Consider the following 19,220-nt stretch of genomic DNA (forward strand, 5'->3'; position numbering starts at 1 on the left):
TAATGGGGTTTTCCAGGATATAACATTGATGCTCTCCTTAGGATAGTCATCGGTGTGTGATTGATTTATTTCCAACCTCAGATCCTATCATTCAACAGAATTCAATGGTTGCGGAGCTTCTTGAGGCACGGCTGCTCTTCCACTACATTTTTATTAACACAGTGCCATCTACCGAATGTATGTCTTCAACAGTTAAAGTGACTAGTGCAGATCTAAAGTACCAAACACAGATGCATGAAAATAATGGCCTCAGTGGGGGTACTGGGTATTGGATTGCCACCAATCATACCTTGATGACCTATTCTCGTTCTAAATATATGACATGATTAAAGCTGGGGCTACATGGCGACCATGCATTGCTTCATCTCGTGTAATGTTTGTCTATGGAGTTGTGATGTGACCTGCTGTGACTGCAACACAACTCTCACAAACAAATCCAACACTGTTGAATTTTTGGTCTCCAGGCAGCTCTAGCCTAGCAGTTACTTGACACACATATGCTGAGGGAAATCAGCCTCATTTATGTAGTGTCTACAGATTTGTACATAGTAACCTAGTATATAAGGCCAAAAAAAGACATCTGTCCATCCAGTTCGGCCTGTTACATATACGTTAAGCAAATTCACCATCAATCAAATGTTCAAAAACAATGACTTTTTTTTCACTGCAGAGTCAGATTTCCGTCCTCCAGAATCGGATAGAGCAACTTGAGCAACTTTTGGAGGAGAACCATGAAATCATAAGCCACATTAAAGATTCTGTTCTGGAGTTGACCGCAAATGCTGATGGACAACCCATCCTGCTTCCCTATCACACTCCTAATGGAACCTGGGTGATTCCACCAGACCCACGGCCCAGCTTCTACTCTATTTCTCCCCAAGACTGCCAATTTGCTGTGGTTAATAAAGGGCAGAAGACCGATTTACAGGTAAAAGAACTACGTGTGGAAATCCGCTTGATTCAGATGGAAATGTGGAATGAAACTCCTATTATACTTTCTGAAAGATGTGTATGGTGACTTTCATGTTAGTGCTGCCCCTTATTGACCTTGTACCTCAATGAACATATGAAATAGTGGAAAAAATAGCAGGTTTATGTTATTAGAAATTAGGGTGCCAGTGGGGAAAGCATGGTTCAAAGGCACAAACTAACAAAAAAATAACCCAAAATCTGCAATACTATTTTTAAATTAGTCCAAAAACTATTGGGAATTATTCACTAATGTTGAGTGCAACGCCTTGGTCGTACCCTAGAACTTTTTTCAGGCAGTGTGATTCTTGCAAGGGTGTTTAAACCATATAGTGCAATTACACCTCTCTTGACATGTCTACTTGCTTTACACATGCAGTTGGACCTACAATTCTGGAGCATCTTGTCATATAACTGTGTTGTGCCATCCTCTGTTCTTCCTGCTAGAAGTTTATAAATTAATGGTCAGCCGTCTGCGAAAAAGGTCCAACTGGTTGTTACCAGTTGGGGTTGTGTCCCTGCACAGTCTGACACTGGCAGCCCTGATCGGATAGTGTAACAATGTGCAGGGACACCCTCCAAGTGGTAACAGCTAGTTGGACCTTAAATTCTTGTATGTATACAGACACAGATTCTGTAGTTTCTCCCCTTACTTTCATTTACAGATATTTTTGAGAACTTGCCATTTTCCAAGATGGCCATGCCAAGAGCTCAGTACACTACTGAGCACAAGTTTTCTTACTCCCAGCCTTAGGAATGACCTGTTTCTACGGGTGCGATTTTGATGGGTCCTTAGTGTCCATGCAAGTAAAGGCTCATTCAGACTACCTTATATTTGTGTCTGTATCCATTTGCGGAACAGATGTGGACCCATTCATTTCAATGGGGCTGCAAACGATGCGGACAGCAGCACACCGTGTGCTGTCTGCATCCCTACTTCTGTTACGCGGCCCCACAAAAAGATAAAGCATGTCCTATTCTTGTCCGCAATTGCAGACAAGAATAGGCATTTCTATCAAAGGGCTCACCATTCTGTTCTGCAAAATGCAGAACGCACACGGCCGGTATCCATGTTTTGTGGATCTGCAATTTGCGGATCGCAAAACACATATGGTCTTCTGAATGAGCCCTAAATGTGTGATAATAGGACTCTTCTACCACTGGTGGCTTGCTTGCCACTACACAACACTAGTAGGTTATGTAACTCCACCGTGTGTAATTGGTTCTGGCTGTTAACCCTTTGAACTAGGGACTTTCTCGTTATATATAAAATTCCGAGAATGGACATGTTGTGTATGATTTTTTTTGTTGCAAATTTCTCCTAAATAAGTTTTCCAGGACTTAGTTTCAAGTTGATTTGTCATACACAGAGCAATACATAGTATAACGTACGGTGAAATGCTTCCATTACTTAGCTTAAGGATAGGGCATCAGTATCAGATTGGCGGAGATCCAACTCCTGGCAACCTTGCCAATCAACAGTTTTCACAAGCTCCAGCACTGATACCAGACACCGCGACTATACAGGTCCTTATACATTTTGACAATTCTGAAAACAGCTGATTACTGGGGTTGCAGAGTTTAGGACCCCCCTCCGATCTGATATTGATGATAGGTCATCAATAAGTCAGGCTTCGTTCACATTAGTGGTACAGGTCTACAGCAGGCCGGAGCTCTCTGGATCTGGCATAGCCGGATGTTTCCGTAGTGCCCACCGGCCCCATTGACTGTAATGGGATCTGTATGAGATTTGGCGCTTATCCGGCACACATGCTTGGATTCGGGCGGAGAAAAAATGTTGCATCGTTTTGTGTCTAGCCGGATCCGAGCATATTTGTCTGGTTGTGACTAGATCCTATTAGAGTCAATGGGACTGGTGGGCATTGTGGTAACACCCAGAGAGAGTTATAATGCTAGGGTGAAACTCTTCAATGAATGATTTTTGGCATGTGAAATATGTATTAAACGCATGTAAATATGGTGTGTGATTGGTTATAACTTCTGTGGTGTAAATGTGAAGTTGTGAACCGATAAGTTACCGCACAGACATATTAACAGAAACCTTCTTTTACCAGCTCGAGCATTGTGTTACAAGAGCAAAGAAAAATGACTTGCTTGTTGGTTCACCAATCTGCTTATTTACAGAGGCGGAGAAAGCTTTTAAAGCCACCATAGATGTGACGTCTGACAGGTGGCATGCTGTGAACCCTTTGCTGTGAGGTTCTTGTTACTGTGTCAGTTGTTTTGTTTGATGTACTATTCACATAGTGGCGTACAATGCTTGTGTTGCAGATGCTGGATATCTACACACAGTTGCCTTTTGATAACGTTGATGGAGGAGTGTGGAAACAAGGGTTTGACATCACGTATGACCCTGCAGAATGGGACACTGAACCTCTACAGGTCTTTGTTGTGCCTCATTCACACAATGATCCCGGTAAGAGAAGAAATAAGCTTCCTGTCTGTGTAATGTGTCATACTGCCCCATTCTGAAGGCAGGTCTCACACCTGGCGGCCATTGTTGTGGTGGGATTGGGTATGTGGGTGGGGGGTTATGGAACTTTAGAAGACAAAGTAAGTGTGATTCTTGTATTACAAGCATGCAAGGGGGATAACTCAAAACAGAGGGGATCCTGGACAGACCCTTTAAACTGTCAGCTTCTGATGCAACTGTAGCAAAAATTTCTTTATAATCCTTTCAGTGCATTGTTGAGAAAGCTGACAGAATGGCTGCAGCAGTTTAGGTGACATATTCGAAATGGCTGCAGTACATATAGAGAATAATGTTGAAATAACCATTACTGAGTTAGCCCAAGCAAGGGGGGAACTAACTCTCCTTAGGGAGAGAGCACCTTAATCAGTGTGAGGAGAGTTATAGGCCATATATGCTCCTCTGGAATTTTGGGGTGCTCTCTCCCTAAGGAGAGTTAGTTCCCCCCTTGCTCGGACACAGGCCTCCTACCCAGTTAAGCCAGTACTCTCTGTACTGCACTGATGAGGGGCAATCACCCCCGAAACAGCTATCTGCAGATGAGGTGCTGGCTTATTTAATATCCAAGTCATGTCCTAAGGCTTATTTTAAGAGCTGTATATTGACTTATGGGATAGCTGCCTTACATCTGGTAGCCTTAGAGGCAAAGCTTGCTAAGAGCTCATTTGCATTTCTTCCCTCCCTGAGTTAGCCCAGGCGCACTGGAATGTCCTCCGCATGTTTTATTAAGAAGACAATATAAAGATACAATATAAAGATATGTACCGTATATACATCTTACCATCTCCGTTCTTCTGAGTCATTCCACCATTCTATATACTGCAGCACTCACCTATCTGGGCAGGACCTATAGTACACATCCTAACTTTATTGGTTCATAGATGAAATGCTCAAACTGCAGAACTATTAGTATTTCTGTAACTTCCACGGGCAAAAACTGTAGAGGCAGCAGAGGAGAGAAGGAATATTATTGAATAAAATACAGAACTGCAAAACATGCCATTCTGTATCTGCTGAAGGCTAACTGACAACTGGGCACACCTGTTGGTGGTTGTCATATATTAGATATAATCAACCAGGTATCTCAGTCTAAGGCCCCTTTCACACAAGCGAGTATTCCGCGCGAATGCGATGCGTGAGTTGAACGCATTGCACCCGCACTGAATACCGACCCATTCACTTCTATGGGGCTGTTCACATAAGCAGTGATTTTCACGCATCACTTGTGCGTTGCGTGAAAATCGCAGCATGCTCTATATTCTGCGTTTTTCACGTAACGCAGGCCCCATAGAAATGAATGGGGTTGCGTGAAAATCGCAAGCATCCGCAAGCAAGTGCGGATGCGGTACGATTTTCACGCACGGTTGCTAGGAGACGATCGGGATGGAGACCCAATCATTATTATTTTCCCTTATAACATGGTTATAAGGGAAAATAATAGCATTCTGAATACAGAATGCATAGTAAAATAGCGCTGTAGGGGTTAAAAAATAAATAAAAATAATTTAACTCACCTTAAGCCACTTGATCGCAAAGCCCGGCATCTCCTTCTGTCTCCTTTGCTGAACAGGACCTGTGGTGACGTCACTCCGGTCATCACATGATCCATCACATGATCTTTTACCATGGTGATGGATCATGTGATGGATCATGTGATGACCGGAGTGACGTCACCACAGGTCATTTTCCTGTAATGAATGCTGCACAAAAAAATAAAGAAAAATAAAAACTTGTACAGAAGATTGCTGCCGCATAGGATGAGTAGTTAAAGGGACATTTCTATTTCAGTTTTTTAAAGAATTTTGCCTGTTTTCCTTTTTTATTTTGCAGTACTATACTATTGTAAATGAAATACAAAATTGTGTTCTTCTGTATCAGACAGCAAAGAGATAAAACCCCTATATCGATAGGTAAACCATCGTCAGTTTATTGCTGCTGTGAGGGAAAGATAAAACAGTAGATTAGTATAATTTGGGTAATCTTATGACAGCTCTATTGTTCTCTTGATAGGCCTAGATAAATATGTCCACAGATAAGCATTACTCTTATCAGTGTCATGTGTGATGTGCTCATTGAGTCTCTCATCCCCTTACCTCTGGCCGGACTGAATGGTCTGACCGAGAAGTCAAGCAAAGCTGTTTACTGTGCTAAAAGTCCAAATCACAGCGGTTTTCTTCCGCCCAATTCTCTGCATATTTGCTGACTGTGGCCAGATCTCTTCCGGTTCCCATTATGGTTAATAGGGCCGGTCGAACACTTACAAGCACAGAGATCTGACAGGCTGCTCCCTGCTGGAACAGCCTGCCGGATCTCTAGTGCTAGTCTGAAACCAAGAGCGAGGACCTGAAGTAGAATACATGGAGTGACTTCAAAATTTAGTTTTTTTGTTATAAAAATACAGAATAACAGAATAAAGTGGTCTTAAAAGGCAGAAAATGCTCAAAACCCCATATGCTGTTGTGCATTTCTAACCGGGGGAGCAAATCCTGCACATGTGATCCGTTGCTAACAGGAATCCCGAGCAAAAATGCATGCAATGGAGGATGCCGGCAGAGGACCACATGTACCACAAAGACATCCTACACAGAATAGCCCAATGTGCGAATGTGATTGGCTATATAAAACAGAAATTTACAGAATATGGTGCACTACAATGGTAAATGCAATTGACAATATATGGCTAAACCCTCACACTGATATTAAAATGAGACTTTTGACAATATATTCGTATATCAAAAACATACCGGAGCCCGCGCACCCTGTCAAGGTCTCTCAAAGTGGCACGGGACCTAACGCTAACCTACCTGTGCTGTATGGGCAATTACATATAGGGGCATAAAGTCTGACACACACCTCCCTCCTCCCATTGTATGTGTGATTTCAGACTGGAGGTAACTGGGAGCTGTTCGCTGTGTGTCGGACTTTATGCCCCTATCTGTAATTGCCCATATGGCATAGGTAGGTTAGCGTTAGGTCCCGTGCCACTTTAAGAGACCTTGACGGGGTGCGCGGGCTCCGATATGCTCTTGATATAAGAATATATTGGCGAAAGTCTCATTTTAGGGTTTAGCCATATATTGTCAATTGCTTTTACCATTGTAGTGCACCATTTTCTGTAAATTTCTGTTATAAAAATACATCGAATATTCACATATAGGCTGTTAATATTTAAAGGGGTTGTCCCACGAAAAATATTCTGCAGTTTTCAAACCAACAACTGGATCTGAATACTTTTGTAATTACATGTAATTAAACATTTAGCATAGCCGCTAAATTATTCAATAAAATGTATATGTATAGCACCACCTGCTGTTTGATTTTTTCTTATTTCTTTGTCCTGCTCATTGAGAAGGTCGCACATGCTCAGTTTCATCCTTCTACTGCCTTCTAAGCTGTGATAGGGAGAGCTGAGACACGCCCCCTGAGCTGCAGCAGAAAAGACACTCCCCTTGAGCTCTCAGCTTGATATAAATCTAGCAGAGCAATGAATGAGGAGATCTCTGGATCAATGTGAGGTCCAGGGCTGGTTCTAGCTTTGTTAGAGATTGTCATGTACTGTATGATATCTGATTTTCATTTTTTACATTAGTCATGAGATAACCTCTTTAATAAAGAAATGAAAGATAAAATGGTACCCTCTCTTCCCCTTTAGTAATATATAATGCTACTTGTCAGGGATGCCCCCTGTCCCCTTCACTATTTATAATTGTCATGGAAACCCTTTTACAATCTATTAGACAAGATCCCCTGATGCAAGGCATTAAGATCGGCACCTATATGTCACTTTGGCTTTCTCAGATGATCTCCTGATTATGACCTCTAACCCTCGAATAGCATTCCCAGATTATTGTCCATTTTCCAAGATTTTGGCTTTGTCTCTAACCTCAAAATCAATTACAGGTCCTTCTCAAAAAATTAGCATATTGTGATAAAGTTCATTATTTTCTGTAATGTACTGATAAACATTAGACTTTCATATATTTTAGATTCATTACACACAACTGAAGTAGTTCGAGCCTTTTCTTGTTTTAATATTGATGATTTTGGCATACAGCTCATGAAAACCCAAAATTCCTATCTCAAAAAATTAGCATATCATGAAAAGGTTCTCTAAACAAGCTATTAACCTAAACATCTGAATCAACTAATTAACTCTAAACACCTGCAAAAGATTCCTGAGGCTTTTAAAAACTCCCAGCCTGGTTCATTACTCAAAACCGCAATCATGGGTAAGACTGCCGACCTGACTGCTGTCCAGAAGGCCATCATTGACACCCTCAAGCAAGAGGGTAAGACACAGAGAAATTTCTGAACGAATAGGCTGTTCCCAGAGTGCTGTATCAAGGCACCTCAGTGGGAAGTCTGTGGGAAGGAAAAAGTGTGGCAGAAAGCGCTGTACAACGAGAAGAGGTGACCGGACCCTGAGGAAGATTGTGGAGAAGGACCGATTCCAGACCTTGGGGGACCTGCGGAAGCAGTGGACTGAGTCTGGAGTAGAAACATCCAGAGCCACCGTGTACAGGTGTGTGCAGGAAATGGGCTACAGGTGCCGCATTCCCCAGGTCAAGCCACTTTTGAACCAGAAACAGCGGCAGAAGCGCCTGACCTGGGCTACAGAGAAGCAGCACTGGACTGTTGCTCAGTGGTCCAAAGTACTTTTTTCGGATGAAAGCAAATTTTGCATGTCATTCGGAAATCAAGGTGCCAGAGTCTGGAGGAAGACTGGGGAGAGGGAAATGCCAAAATGCCTGAAGTCCAGTGTCAAGTACCCACAGTCAGTGATGGTCTGGGGTGCCATGTCAGCTGCTGGTGTTGGTCCACTGTGTTTTATCAAGGGCAGGGTCAATGCAGCTAGCTATCAGGAGATTTTGGAGCACTTCATGCTTCCATCTGCTGAAAAGCTTTATGGAGATGAAGATTTCATTTTTCAACACGACCTGGCACCTGCTCACAGTGCCAAAACCACTGGTAAATGGTTTACTGACCATGGTATTACTGTGCTCAATTGGCCTGAACTTAATTATTTGAAGGTTGACTTTTTTTGTATTAAAAACACTTTTCTTTTATTGGTCGGATGAAATATGCTAATTTTTTGAGATAGGAATTTGGGGTTTTCATGAGCTGTATGCCAAAATCATCAATATTAAAACAAGAAAAGGCTTGAACTACTTCAGTTGTGTGTAATAAATCGAAAATATATGAAAGTCTAATGTTTATCAGTACATTACAGAAAATAATGAACTTTATCACAATATGCTAATTTTTTGAGAAGGACCTGTATAGTAAATATGAAGCCCTTAATATCTCCGGCCCTCCCTCTTCTATTAGATCACTACAACCTCTGACACCTTTCACCTGGGCCCACCAAAAGCAAAGGAACGCAGATTTCAGCTGACACCAGAGAATTATATTCGCTTAACTGTGCCCCTCTCCTTCAGGACATTAAAACCCAATTGAGGATTACTAAAATCTTTTATTCGATGGATTGGTAAGAAGAGCTTGCTAAAAACTATATTGTACCAAAAATCCTTTACTTACCCCAGACTCTCCCCATTTGGCTTCCACTTTTCTTTTTTAGTCAAGTTTGCTGACTTTTCTCTGGGGTACTGGGTCACCTTGAATCACTTATTCCATCCTCACTAGAGAGAAGTGGATTGGTGGTTTTGGCCTTTTGAATATATATATCTTTATATTGCACATAGGTAGAGGTTTATCTCTCCTTACTCATAATAACACCTTATTGCTTTTCACTACTCTAGAACAACACCTGCTATCTTCTCATGAGAAGTTTGTCCTCTGGGGACTCCGTTCCTTTTCCCTGAATAATACTTCTCGCTCCCATAATATGAAGGGTATTCTTGCAGTATGGTCCTCCCTATATAGATTGCCTGATATCCTTCAATTCCCACACCCCAATATGTCATTAGGTTACCTACAAGCACATTTATAACCTAACCTTAAAGGGGTTGTCTCACTTCAGCAAATAGCAATTATTATGTAGAGGAAATTAATACAAGGCTCTTACTAATGTATTTTTATTATCCATATTGCTTCCTTTGCTGGCTGGATTCATTTTTCCATCATAATATACACTGCTCGTTTCCATAGTTATGACCACCCTGCAATCCAGCAGCACTGGTTGTGCTTGCACAATATAGGAAAAAGCACTAGCCTATGTGTGGCCCCACAGTCCAAGCCACCAGAGAGACAGGCACTTTTTCCTATAGTGTGCAAGCACAACCACCACTGCTGGATTGCAGGGTGGTCGTAACCATGGAAATGAGTTGTGCATAATGAATCCAGCCAGCAAAGGAGGCAATATGGACAATCACAATACATTAGTTAAGTGCCTTGTATTAACTTTCTCTACATGATAAATGCTATTTGCACGAAGTGACACAACCCCTTTAAGGAAGTCACCAGGGTTTGGCCATTCTTAACTGATCTTCCTTTTAAAGGAGGTTTAGCAGCTTCCTACTTTTCCTAAACATGCCCTTTCCCTCTTATATCGCTCCCTACTTACATCCTCTGCCCTAAATATATACTTTTTAGACAAGTGGGAATCGAAACTCCAAATTTCCCTATCAGAACCAGAAAAAGCTTTCATTCTTACCAATTCCCATGCAGGGCTGCTGCAAGGATTTTTGCCACCCTAGGCAAAAGCTAATTTTGCCGCCCCCTTGACTCCGCCCATTGACAAAACCCTTTTACCCTCCCCTTTTTCAGCCACCTATTGCATGCAACATTTAACTATGGTCGTGTACCCTGTGCCAGTCTATGGTCATGTACCCTGTGCCAGTCTGACTATGGTCGCGTACCCTGTGCGAGTCTGACTATGGTCATGTATATATAATATCCAGCCATTGTCTGCCACCTAGTACCATCCCAGTAATGCCAATCACTCTGCGCTGTTCAGCAGGTTGGCACACCAAACACGAGCAGTGCCACCTATTCACTGCCAGGCGCCATTCAGCCACTGTCTGAAATCCTGTGCCACCAGGGCAACATAAAACAATATGCTGCCTTGTGCCCTCTGCCAGTCTGGCACTGTTCTGCACCCTGTACCATTCATAGCCCTTTAGACAGTCTGTGCCACCTATTAGGCTCCATGTGCCACTGCTGGGCACCCTGTGCCAGTCGGAAATATATGGCCCCTAGTCAAGCAGCAGGTGTGCCCTGACCCCTGTACACAAGTGTGTGCCAGCCTGCTGCCAGTCACTGTCCTGCAGCTTCTGACACCCAAGTGCAGGTTGTCAGAGTTCGGTTGCCAGGGGTGCTCACCAGGTTCTGCTCCTCGCTGTGCTCCAGGTCCACATTGCCTTGGCTCTTGCCAAGATCATGTGTCTTCGGCGCGTAATCCCGCGAGACCCACCTCTGGAGGTCACTGGTCTCGCGGGATTGCGCGACAAAGTCAGGGCCGGTGCAAGGATTTTTGTCAACACAAGCGAATCTACATTTTGGCGACACCCCCCCCCCCCCCCGCCCCATCATTTCACATTTCTGCCCCTCATGATTCATGTCCTTTTCTTGCCTCCCCCCATCATTTCACATTTCTGCCCCTCATGATTCATGTCCATTTCTTGCCCCCCCATGTGCTAATATCATAGTGCCATCCTCTCCCCCTGCCCCCTAATGTGCCAGTATCAAGTGCCTCTCTCCTCCCCCCTCATGTGCCAGTATCATGGCGCCAATAGCCGCCCCTCCCCCGTGGCAGTAAAGTAACAGTCCGGTATTTAAAAAAAAAAAAAAAACACTTTCAGAAAAGTTTCTCCTGGGATTCAAACTCACAACCTTTCACATCAGAGGCAAGGCATTTACCCACACAGCTATAAGAGCTGTATAGCCAGTTACTTAAAAAAATAAATATAAGACTTCTACTGTAGATAACTTTGATACTTAGTGTACATCCATACACATGACAGCTGCCCCAGTACACTGTGTATGGATGTAGCAGAGCTGGGTGTGTTGGGGCAGCTGTCATGTGTATGGATGTACACTAGGTATCAAAGTTACCTACAGTAGAATTCTTATATTTTATTTACTTTTTTAAGTAACTGGCTATACAGCTTTCATAGCTGTGTGGGTAAATGCCTTGCCTCTGATGTGAAAAATCGTGAATTTGAATCCCAGGAGAAACTTTTCTGAAAGACAGCCTAAATGAGATTTAAATACACCAGGGTCTCGTAGCTGTGTGTCAGCTGCGTACCGCTCGCTCTGCCCGAGGTGACTGAACAAACTCATGCTCGCACTCGCAGCGCATCTGGCCAGCATGTACAGTAACAGAAGGAGTCAAGGAGATGATATCAGATGGATCACAAGTATGGGGCGGGGCGCAGGCGGCGGCCGGGTGCTACTGCTTGGGATTCGGACTCCAGAGTGCCGGCGCCCCCAGGCAGAGTGTGCTCTACGCGGTGGCCTACTCTGCTTATGGATGGCGCCGGACCTGTTCCCATGGCTTCAACAGATGTATTAGAATACAAGAAAATTCTTCTAAGCTATTGGCAAGATGGTATAAAAAATCCATATTCCTCCATATGCTTAATGCAGATATAGTGAATACTTGGTGGAAGTGCGGCGCAGGAGAGGGAACAGTGTCTCACATTTGGTGGTCATGTCCACGCATAGCACCCTTCTGGAAGGAAGTTGAGGATGCAGTAATCCAGATATGCTCCTCTTCCATAACATTGGAAGACCCTATGGAAGACCGTTGCAGGGTTTAATTGCAGTACCTTCCTCCCGTCCTTTATGTCCCCCTTTGTCCTTCTCCCCACCCCCTTTTTTATTTTTCTCTTCTTTTCTTCCCCTTCTCTTTCTTTACAGGATACTCAACAAACTGTATCATAAGGAGAGTTTTGTACTATGTAATATGACTGTGATTGGTCACTGTTCATTTTTATTAGATCCATATTTGTATGGTTCTCTGCCTTTTTTACGTTAATAAAAAGAGAATTTAAACAAAATGTAAACCAGTGGTTATGTCAGCAATAAAATAACCTAGACAATCGGGAATGAGATCTCTTTATCGCTTGAGATAAAGGAACTTGAAATTCCTGTGAAACTGACCTGTGTGCCCTGTGAAAATTATTATAGGACAGCGTTGACCTGTGGTATAAGAAGGCTCCGAGCTTTATTTTCTGCTTTATGTTCTTATATTTTGACACTTCTGTCAGATGAAATGTTAACTCAAGCAGGATCACCAGAGCATGAAAAATAAATGTATATCTGAATAAAAGTCATTCAAAATATTATTTGACAGAAAAAGGAGCAAAATAAGCTAGTTTTACACAGAATTTTACATCCAGGGCTTTAATTCCACCGGTGACTTTTTCCCACCAGATGCTCCGTGCTGAGGTAGACAATCCCGTGGAATATGCTACTTTATGTCTTGGCATAAAAAGCAGCACTTTTGAAGAATTTCTTGTCAGTCATACAAACATCTCTTTTCATTAGGGTATCTCTCAGATGCACTAAAAGCAGTAAGCTAGGGGGTGCATTTAGTCCCAAAATAGTGGACTGTTAACTAATATATGGACTGTATATTTTTCAGCTATTTGCCTAAGGGTTCACCTGAGCTACTCAACTACTCATTTAGAAGAAGTGTACTATTGATCTTTTCAAGTGATAAGGGTATGACCAGACAGCACAGCAGGCCACATGTGTCCAAGCTATGTCCACCCACGGCAGCCAACGACCACACAGTAAATTCATGCAACCTTTAGCTTCCATGGATGCACCTGGCTTGCCCGTCTGGCCGTATCCTAAGGCTGAGGGTAGACTTTTTGTAACACTGTTAATTGATTTTAACGATGGAGCAGGAGCGGACTGGGAATAGACCCCACAGGGAATATTCCCTGTGGGTGGATGCATATTGGGCCACCAGTGGCCTCATCAGTAGCTACTTGTTAGTAGTACTGTAATGAGGATCCCAGGGTACATTAGGATACGATGCTCCCGGCTGGTAGCATCGGTACATAAAGCGCCCACCTCAGTTTCTTCCTGTTAATAGTCCTGTAACAGACCTTTCAGGGTACATAGGGATCTGACGCTACCAGCGTCAGGACATAATGGATCATAGTGTCCTGACACAGGCAAGCAGCAGGACGTTCAGCGCGTGGCAGTCGCAGTGCAGAGGCCGATTGTTTTTTAAGGCCGATCAGTGACAAGTTTGCTCCACCTCCCTTCTCTTCTGTGTTTCACGTGCCACATTTTTTGTGACCTGAGGGCGGCCTTGTAAAAGGAAATATTAATAATTAATATTTTGAGTTAATATTAATAATTAATATTAATAAATAAGCATAATCATCTATTGCTGACTCCACCTATTTATTCTTTATTCTACCTGTTTCTCTAACTCTTTCTTGAACTGTGCGCACTGTATTACAGCGACTACAAAAGACTATATGCTGTACTTGAACAATAAAGTATTTATTAAACAATTACAAGTCTACAGTCAATTATTTCTGCTATATATATTTATATCAATGGTTATATAAATATATATACATATAGACGCACACGGTAATACATTAACAGCACAATAATAAACCTAATTACACTAACACTATACAATCCCAACTATTATTCCACCCCAAAATCTAGCTAGACATACACTCACACACACGTAACCGCACCAGCACCCTCCCGCCTGACGCTAGACTGTCATACTGCGTTGGTGGTATAGGGTAAAGCAGGGATATGGCAAGGTAGGGGTAAATGATATAATGCAGGGGTTAGGATGTATTGCAGGGATTAGGGGTGTGCAGGATACTGTAGGGGTTAACAATGGAATAATATTGGTGGCAGTGGGATAGTGTGATAAAAAGGGTTAATACAGTGAGATTGGTGGCAGTGGGATATAGGGAAAGGGTTAATAATTATGCTCATTGTTCTAGGGGGTAGGGAAAGTGTTACTCAGCCAGATGCTCGTTTTCAAGGGGTTAATTCTCGCTCGCGTCCTGGGGTAGATTCTGGCTTCTCAAGGGGGCTGCTTGGCTCAACTGAAGAGTGCTCCACTGCCGGACTATTTAACCGCTTTACGTCCGCCCATAGGATATAAACGTCCTATGGGTGGACGTCTATTTCTGAACGGACGTTCCAGAACGTCTTTTCAGAAAGTGCAGCTGCACGCTAATCGTGCAGCTGCTGATCGGGTTGCCCGCTGTCAGTGACAGCAGGGCAACCCTAAGACAAGGCAGGGACAGTGCCCAGGTGTCCCTGCCTTGTAGATCGCTGCAGACACAGCGCTCACCGAGCGCTGTGTCTGCAGAGAAGGAAGCGCTATGCGCTTCCTGTTCCGGCCCGGCGGTCATGTGACCGCCGTGACCGGAGTGTGCAGGAGCTGTGTGAGGTCTCTCAGAGACCTCGATCAGCCCTGCTCTGAGGCTGTACAGCGCTGGATTGCTGCTGTACAGCCTCTCTAGGGGTGTATTTGTCCTGTAACTGGGGCTACTATGTCAGCCCCAGTTACAGGAGAAATCAACAGTGAAAAAAAAAAAAAAAAGTGAAGCAAATGTCCCCCAGAGGTCTTGTATGACCTTATGGGGGACGAAAAGTGTAAAATAAAAAAGAATAAAAATAAAAGGTTGAAAATAAAAAAATAAAAAAAAGTTTCACATGTAAAAAAAAAAAGTCCCCAAGTAAGGAATGAAAAAAAAAGGTTAAAAATAGAAAAAATAAAAAAAAGTATAGATATTAGGTATTGCCGCGTCCGTAAAAACCAGCTCTATAAAAATATCACATGACCTAACCCCTCGGGTGAACACCGTAAAAAAAAAAAAAAAAAACTGTGTCAAAACAAGCAATTTTTGTCACCTTGCATCACAAAAGGTGCAACACCAAGTGATCAAAAACGCGTATGTCCCACAAAATAGTACCAATAAAACCGTCACCTCATCCTGCAAAAAATGAGCCCCTACATAAGAAAATCTCTCAAAAAATAAAAAAACTATAGCTCTTAGAACATGGAGACACTAAAACATAATTTTTTGGGTTTCAAAAATGCTATTATTGTGTTAAAGTGAAACAAATAAAAAAAAGGATACATATTAGGTATTGCCGCGTCCGTAAAAACCAGCTCTATAAAAATATCACATGACCTAACCCCTCGGGTGAACACCGTGAAAAAAAAAAAAAAAAACTGTGTCAAAACAAGCAATTTTTGTCACCTTGCATCACAAAAGGTGCAACACTAAGTGATCAAAAACGCGTATGTCCCACAAAATAGTACCAATAAAACAGTCACCTCATCCCGCAAAAAATGAGCCCCTACATAAGAAAATCTCTCAAAAAATAAAAAAAACTATAGCTCTCAGAACATGGACACATTAAAACATAATTTCTTTGTTTCAAAAATGATATTATTGTGTAAAACTTTAATAAATGAGAAAAAGTATACATATTAGGTATTGCCGCGTCCGTAACAATCTGCTCTATAAAAATGTCACTTGACTGAACCCCTCAGATGAACGCTGTAAAAATAAATAAATAGAAACTGTGCTAAAACAACCAATTATTTGGTCACCTTGCCCCATAAAGTGTTATAATGAATGATCAAAAAATCATATGTACCCAAAAATAGTACTAAGAAAACTGGCACCTTATCCCCTAGTTTCCAAAATGGGGTCACTTATTGGGAGTTTCTACTGTAAGGGTGCATCAGGGGGCTTCAAATGGGACATGGCATCTAAAAACCATGTGGAGTTCCTTTTCTTCTGCGCCCTGCCGTGTGCCCATACAGCAGTTTATGACCACATGTGGGGTGTTTCTGTAAACCGCAGAATCTGGGTAATAAATATTGAGTTTTGTTTGGCTGTTAACCATCGATGTGTTAAAGAAAAAAATTGATTAAAATGGAAAATCTGCCAAAAAAGTGAAATTTAAAAATTTGATCTCCATTTTCCTTTAATTCTTGTGGAACGCCTAAAGGGTTAACAAAGTTTGTAAAATCGGTTTTGAATACCTTGAGGGGTGTAGTTTCTACAATGGGGTCATTTATGGGGGTATCCACTATGTAGGCCCCACAAAGTGACTTCAGACCTGAACTGGTCCTTAAAAAGTGGGTTTTGGCAATTTTCTTAAAAATTTGAAGAATTGATTCTAAACTTCTAAGCCTTCTAACGTCCTAAAAAAATAAAATGGCATTTCCAAAATGATGCCAACATAAAGTAGACATATGGGGAATGTTAAATAATAAATATTTTATGAGGTATCACTTTCTGTTTTAAAAGCAGAGAAATTGAAATTTAGAAAATTGCGAATTTTTCAAATTTTTGGGTAAATTTGGGATTTTTTCATAAATAAAGGTGAAATATTTTGACTCAAATTTATGACTATCATGAAGTACAATGTGTCACGAGAAAACAATCTCTGAATGACTTGGATAAATAAAGGCGTTCCAAAGTTATTACCACATAAAGTGAGATATGTCAGTTTTGCAAAATTTGGCCTGGTCAGGAAGGGGGCAAATGGCCCAGATGGCAGGTGGTTAAATACAGTAGTGCTCGCTCCCGAGCAGCCCGCGCTGCAGGCATGTGCACGTGGGCTGGCGCGGTGATATGACAATTACAGCGCTGGAGGTACGTGGCATACAAAGCCCTGCCGGAGGTGTTTAACAAAAGGCAGAGGATCTCTTTGATCCTCTGTGTTTTGATGTGCCCGCAACTGGACACATTTGTCCAGTTATCCGAGCGGCATCTCCCCCCTGCTGCAGGCGTTCTGGCATGCGCCTGCAGGAGGATTCAGTAGCTAGGGGGGGGGGGCACCCGCGATTGGGGGGCATAGAATGTACAGTCAGGTCTATAAATATTGGGACATCGACACATTTGTAACATTTTTGGCTCTATACACCACCACAATGGATTTGAAATGAAACTAACAAGATGTGCTTTAACTGCAGACTATCAGCTTTAATTTGAGGGTATTTACATCTAAATCAGGTGAACAGTGTAGGAATTACAACAGTTTGCATATGTGCCTCCCACTTATTAAGGAACCAAAAGTAATGGGACAATTGGCTTCTCAGCTGTTCCATGGCCAGGTGTGTGTTATTCCCTCATTATCTCAATTACAATGAGCAGATAAAAGGTCCAGAGTTAATTTCAAGTGTACTATTTGCATTTGGAATCTGTTGCTGTCAACTCTCAAGATGAGATCCAAAGAGCTGTCACTATCCGTGAAGCAAGCCGTCATTAGGCTGAAAAAACAAAACAAACCCATCAGAGAGATAGCAAAAACATTAGGCATGGCCAAAACAACTGTTTGGAACATTCTTAAAAAGAAGGAACGCATCGGTGAGCTCAGCAAAACCAAAAGACCCGGAAGGCCACGGAAAACAACTGTGGTGGATGACCGAAGAATTATTTCCCTGGTAAAGAAAATACCCTTCACAACAGTTGGCCAGATCAAGAACACTCTCCAGGAGATAGGTGTATGTGTGTCAAAGTCAACAATCAAGAGAAGACTTCACCATAGTGAATGCAGAGGGTTCACCACAAGATGTAAACCATTGGTGAGCCTCAAAAACAGGAAGGCCAGATTAGAGTTTGCCAAACGACAACATCCTATGGACAGATGAGACCAAGATCAACTTGTACCAAAGTGATGGGAAGAGAAGAGTATGGAGAAGGAAAGGAATTGCTCATGATCCTAAGCATACCACCTCATCAGTGAAGCATGGTGGTGGTAATGTCATGGCGTGGGCATGTATGGCTGCCAATGGAACTGGTTCTCTTGTATTTATTGATGATGTGACTGCTGACAAAAGCAGCAGGATGAATTCTGAAGTGTTTTGGGAAATATTATCTACTTATATTCAGCCAAATGCTTCAGAACTCATTGGACAGCGCTTCATAGTGCAGATGGACAATGACCCAAAGCATACTGCAAAAGCAACCAAAGATTTTTTTAAGGGAAAGAAGTGGAATGTTATGCAATGGCCAAGTCAATCACCTGCCTGAATCCGATTGAGCATTGCTGAAGACAAAACTGAAGGGAAAATGCCCCAAGAACAAGTAGGAACTGAAGACAGTTGCAATAGAGGCCTGGCAGAGCATTACCAGGGATGAAACCCAGCGTCTGGTGATGTCTATGCGTTCCAGACTTCAGGCTGTAATTGACTGCAAAGGATTTGAAACCAAGTATTAAAAAGTGAAACTTTAATTTATGATTATTATTCTGTCCCATTACTTTTGGTTCCTTAACCCCTTAGTGACCACCCATACGTGACAAGCGGTCTCTGATCACGTGATCGCTGTGATACACTTCATCACGGCGATCACAGAAAATGCCGGCAGCGGAGCTGCCCGCACTAAACTTTCTCCCTCCTCTCATGTAAGAGAGGAGTGAGAAAGTCTCCGATGCAGCGATCGGGTCCCCCAGTGCTTCTAGTCCTAAGCTGGGTCCCGATCCTCACCCCCCCCCACCCCCCCTTACCCTCAAGAAAGATGGCGGCCCGGCGCATGCGCAGACTGAAAGCCGGCCGCCGCCGCTCACAATAAGGTCTCTCTCCCCCAGATATGTTTAAATAAAGTTATTAGGGCCCCCCCCCCCACATCTAAAAATAAAAATAAAATGGCACAGACATGCGCACTGGTTACTGTGCTGGAGATCTGCCTTCAGCACAGTAACCATCAGGGACCAATAATAATGTGCTCTGTAGGAAAAATATGTCTTTAAATTAATACTTTTGTGTAAAAAAATGAAAATTTTATTTTTTTTCACCTTCTTAGCATTAATTTCTTTAAAAAATGAGTGGGTCAAAAAA

At 42.5% G+C, this 19,220-nt stretch overlaps 1 protein-coding gene across 2 annotated transcripts in view; it reads left to right on the plus strand.

The window, feature by feature from the left end:
• Positions 1-19,220, plus strand: part of MAN2A2 (mannosidase alpha class 2A member 2) — a 189,543-nt gene that overhangs the window by 62,079 nt on the left and 108,244 nt on the right. For both annotated transcript variants that reach the window (XM_040414113.1, XM_040414114.1), the window contains exons 3-4: positions 671-928; positions 3,262-3,406. In XM_040414113.1, coding sequence (XP_040270047.1) covers positions 671-928; positions 3,262-3,406 — 403 coding nt within the window. The remainder of the gene's footprint in view (positions 1-670; positions 929-3,261; positions 3,407-19,220) is intronic.

Source organism: Bufo bufo, chromosome 1 (assembly GCF_905171765.1).
Source record: "Bufo bufo chromosome 1, aBufBuf1.1, whole genome shotgun sequence".
Classification (NCBI taxonomy): domain Eukaryota; kingdom Metazoa; phylum Chordata; class Amphibia; order Anura; family Bufonidae; genus Bufo; species Bufo bufo.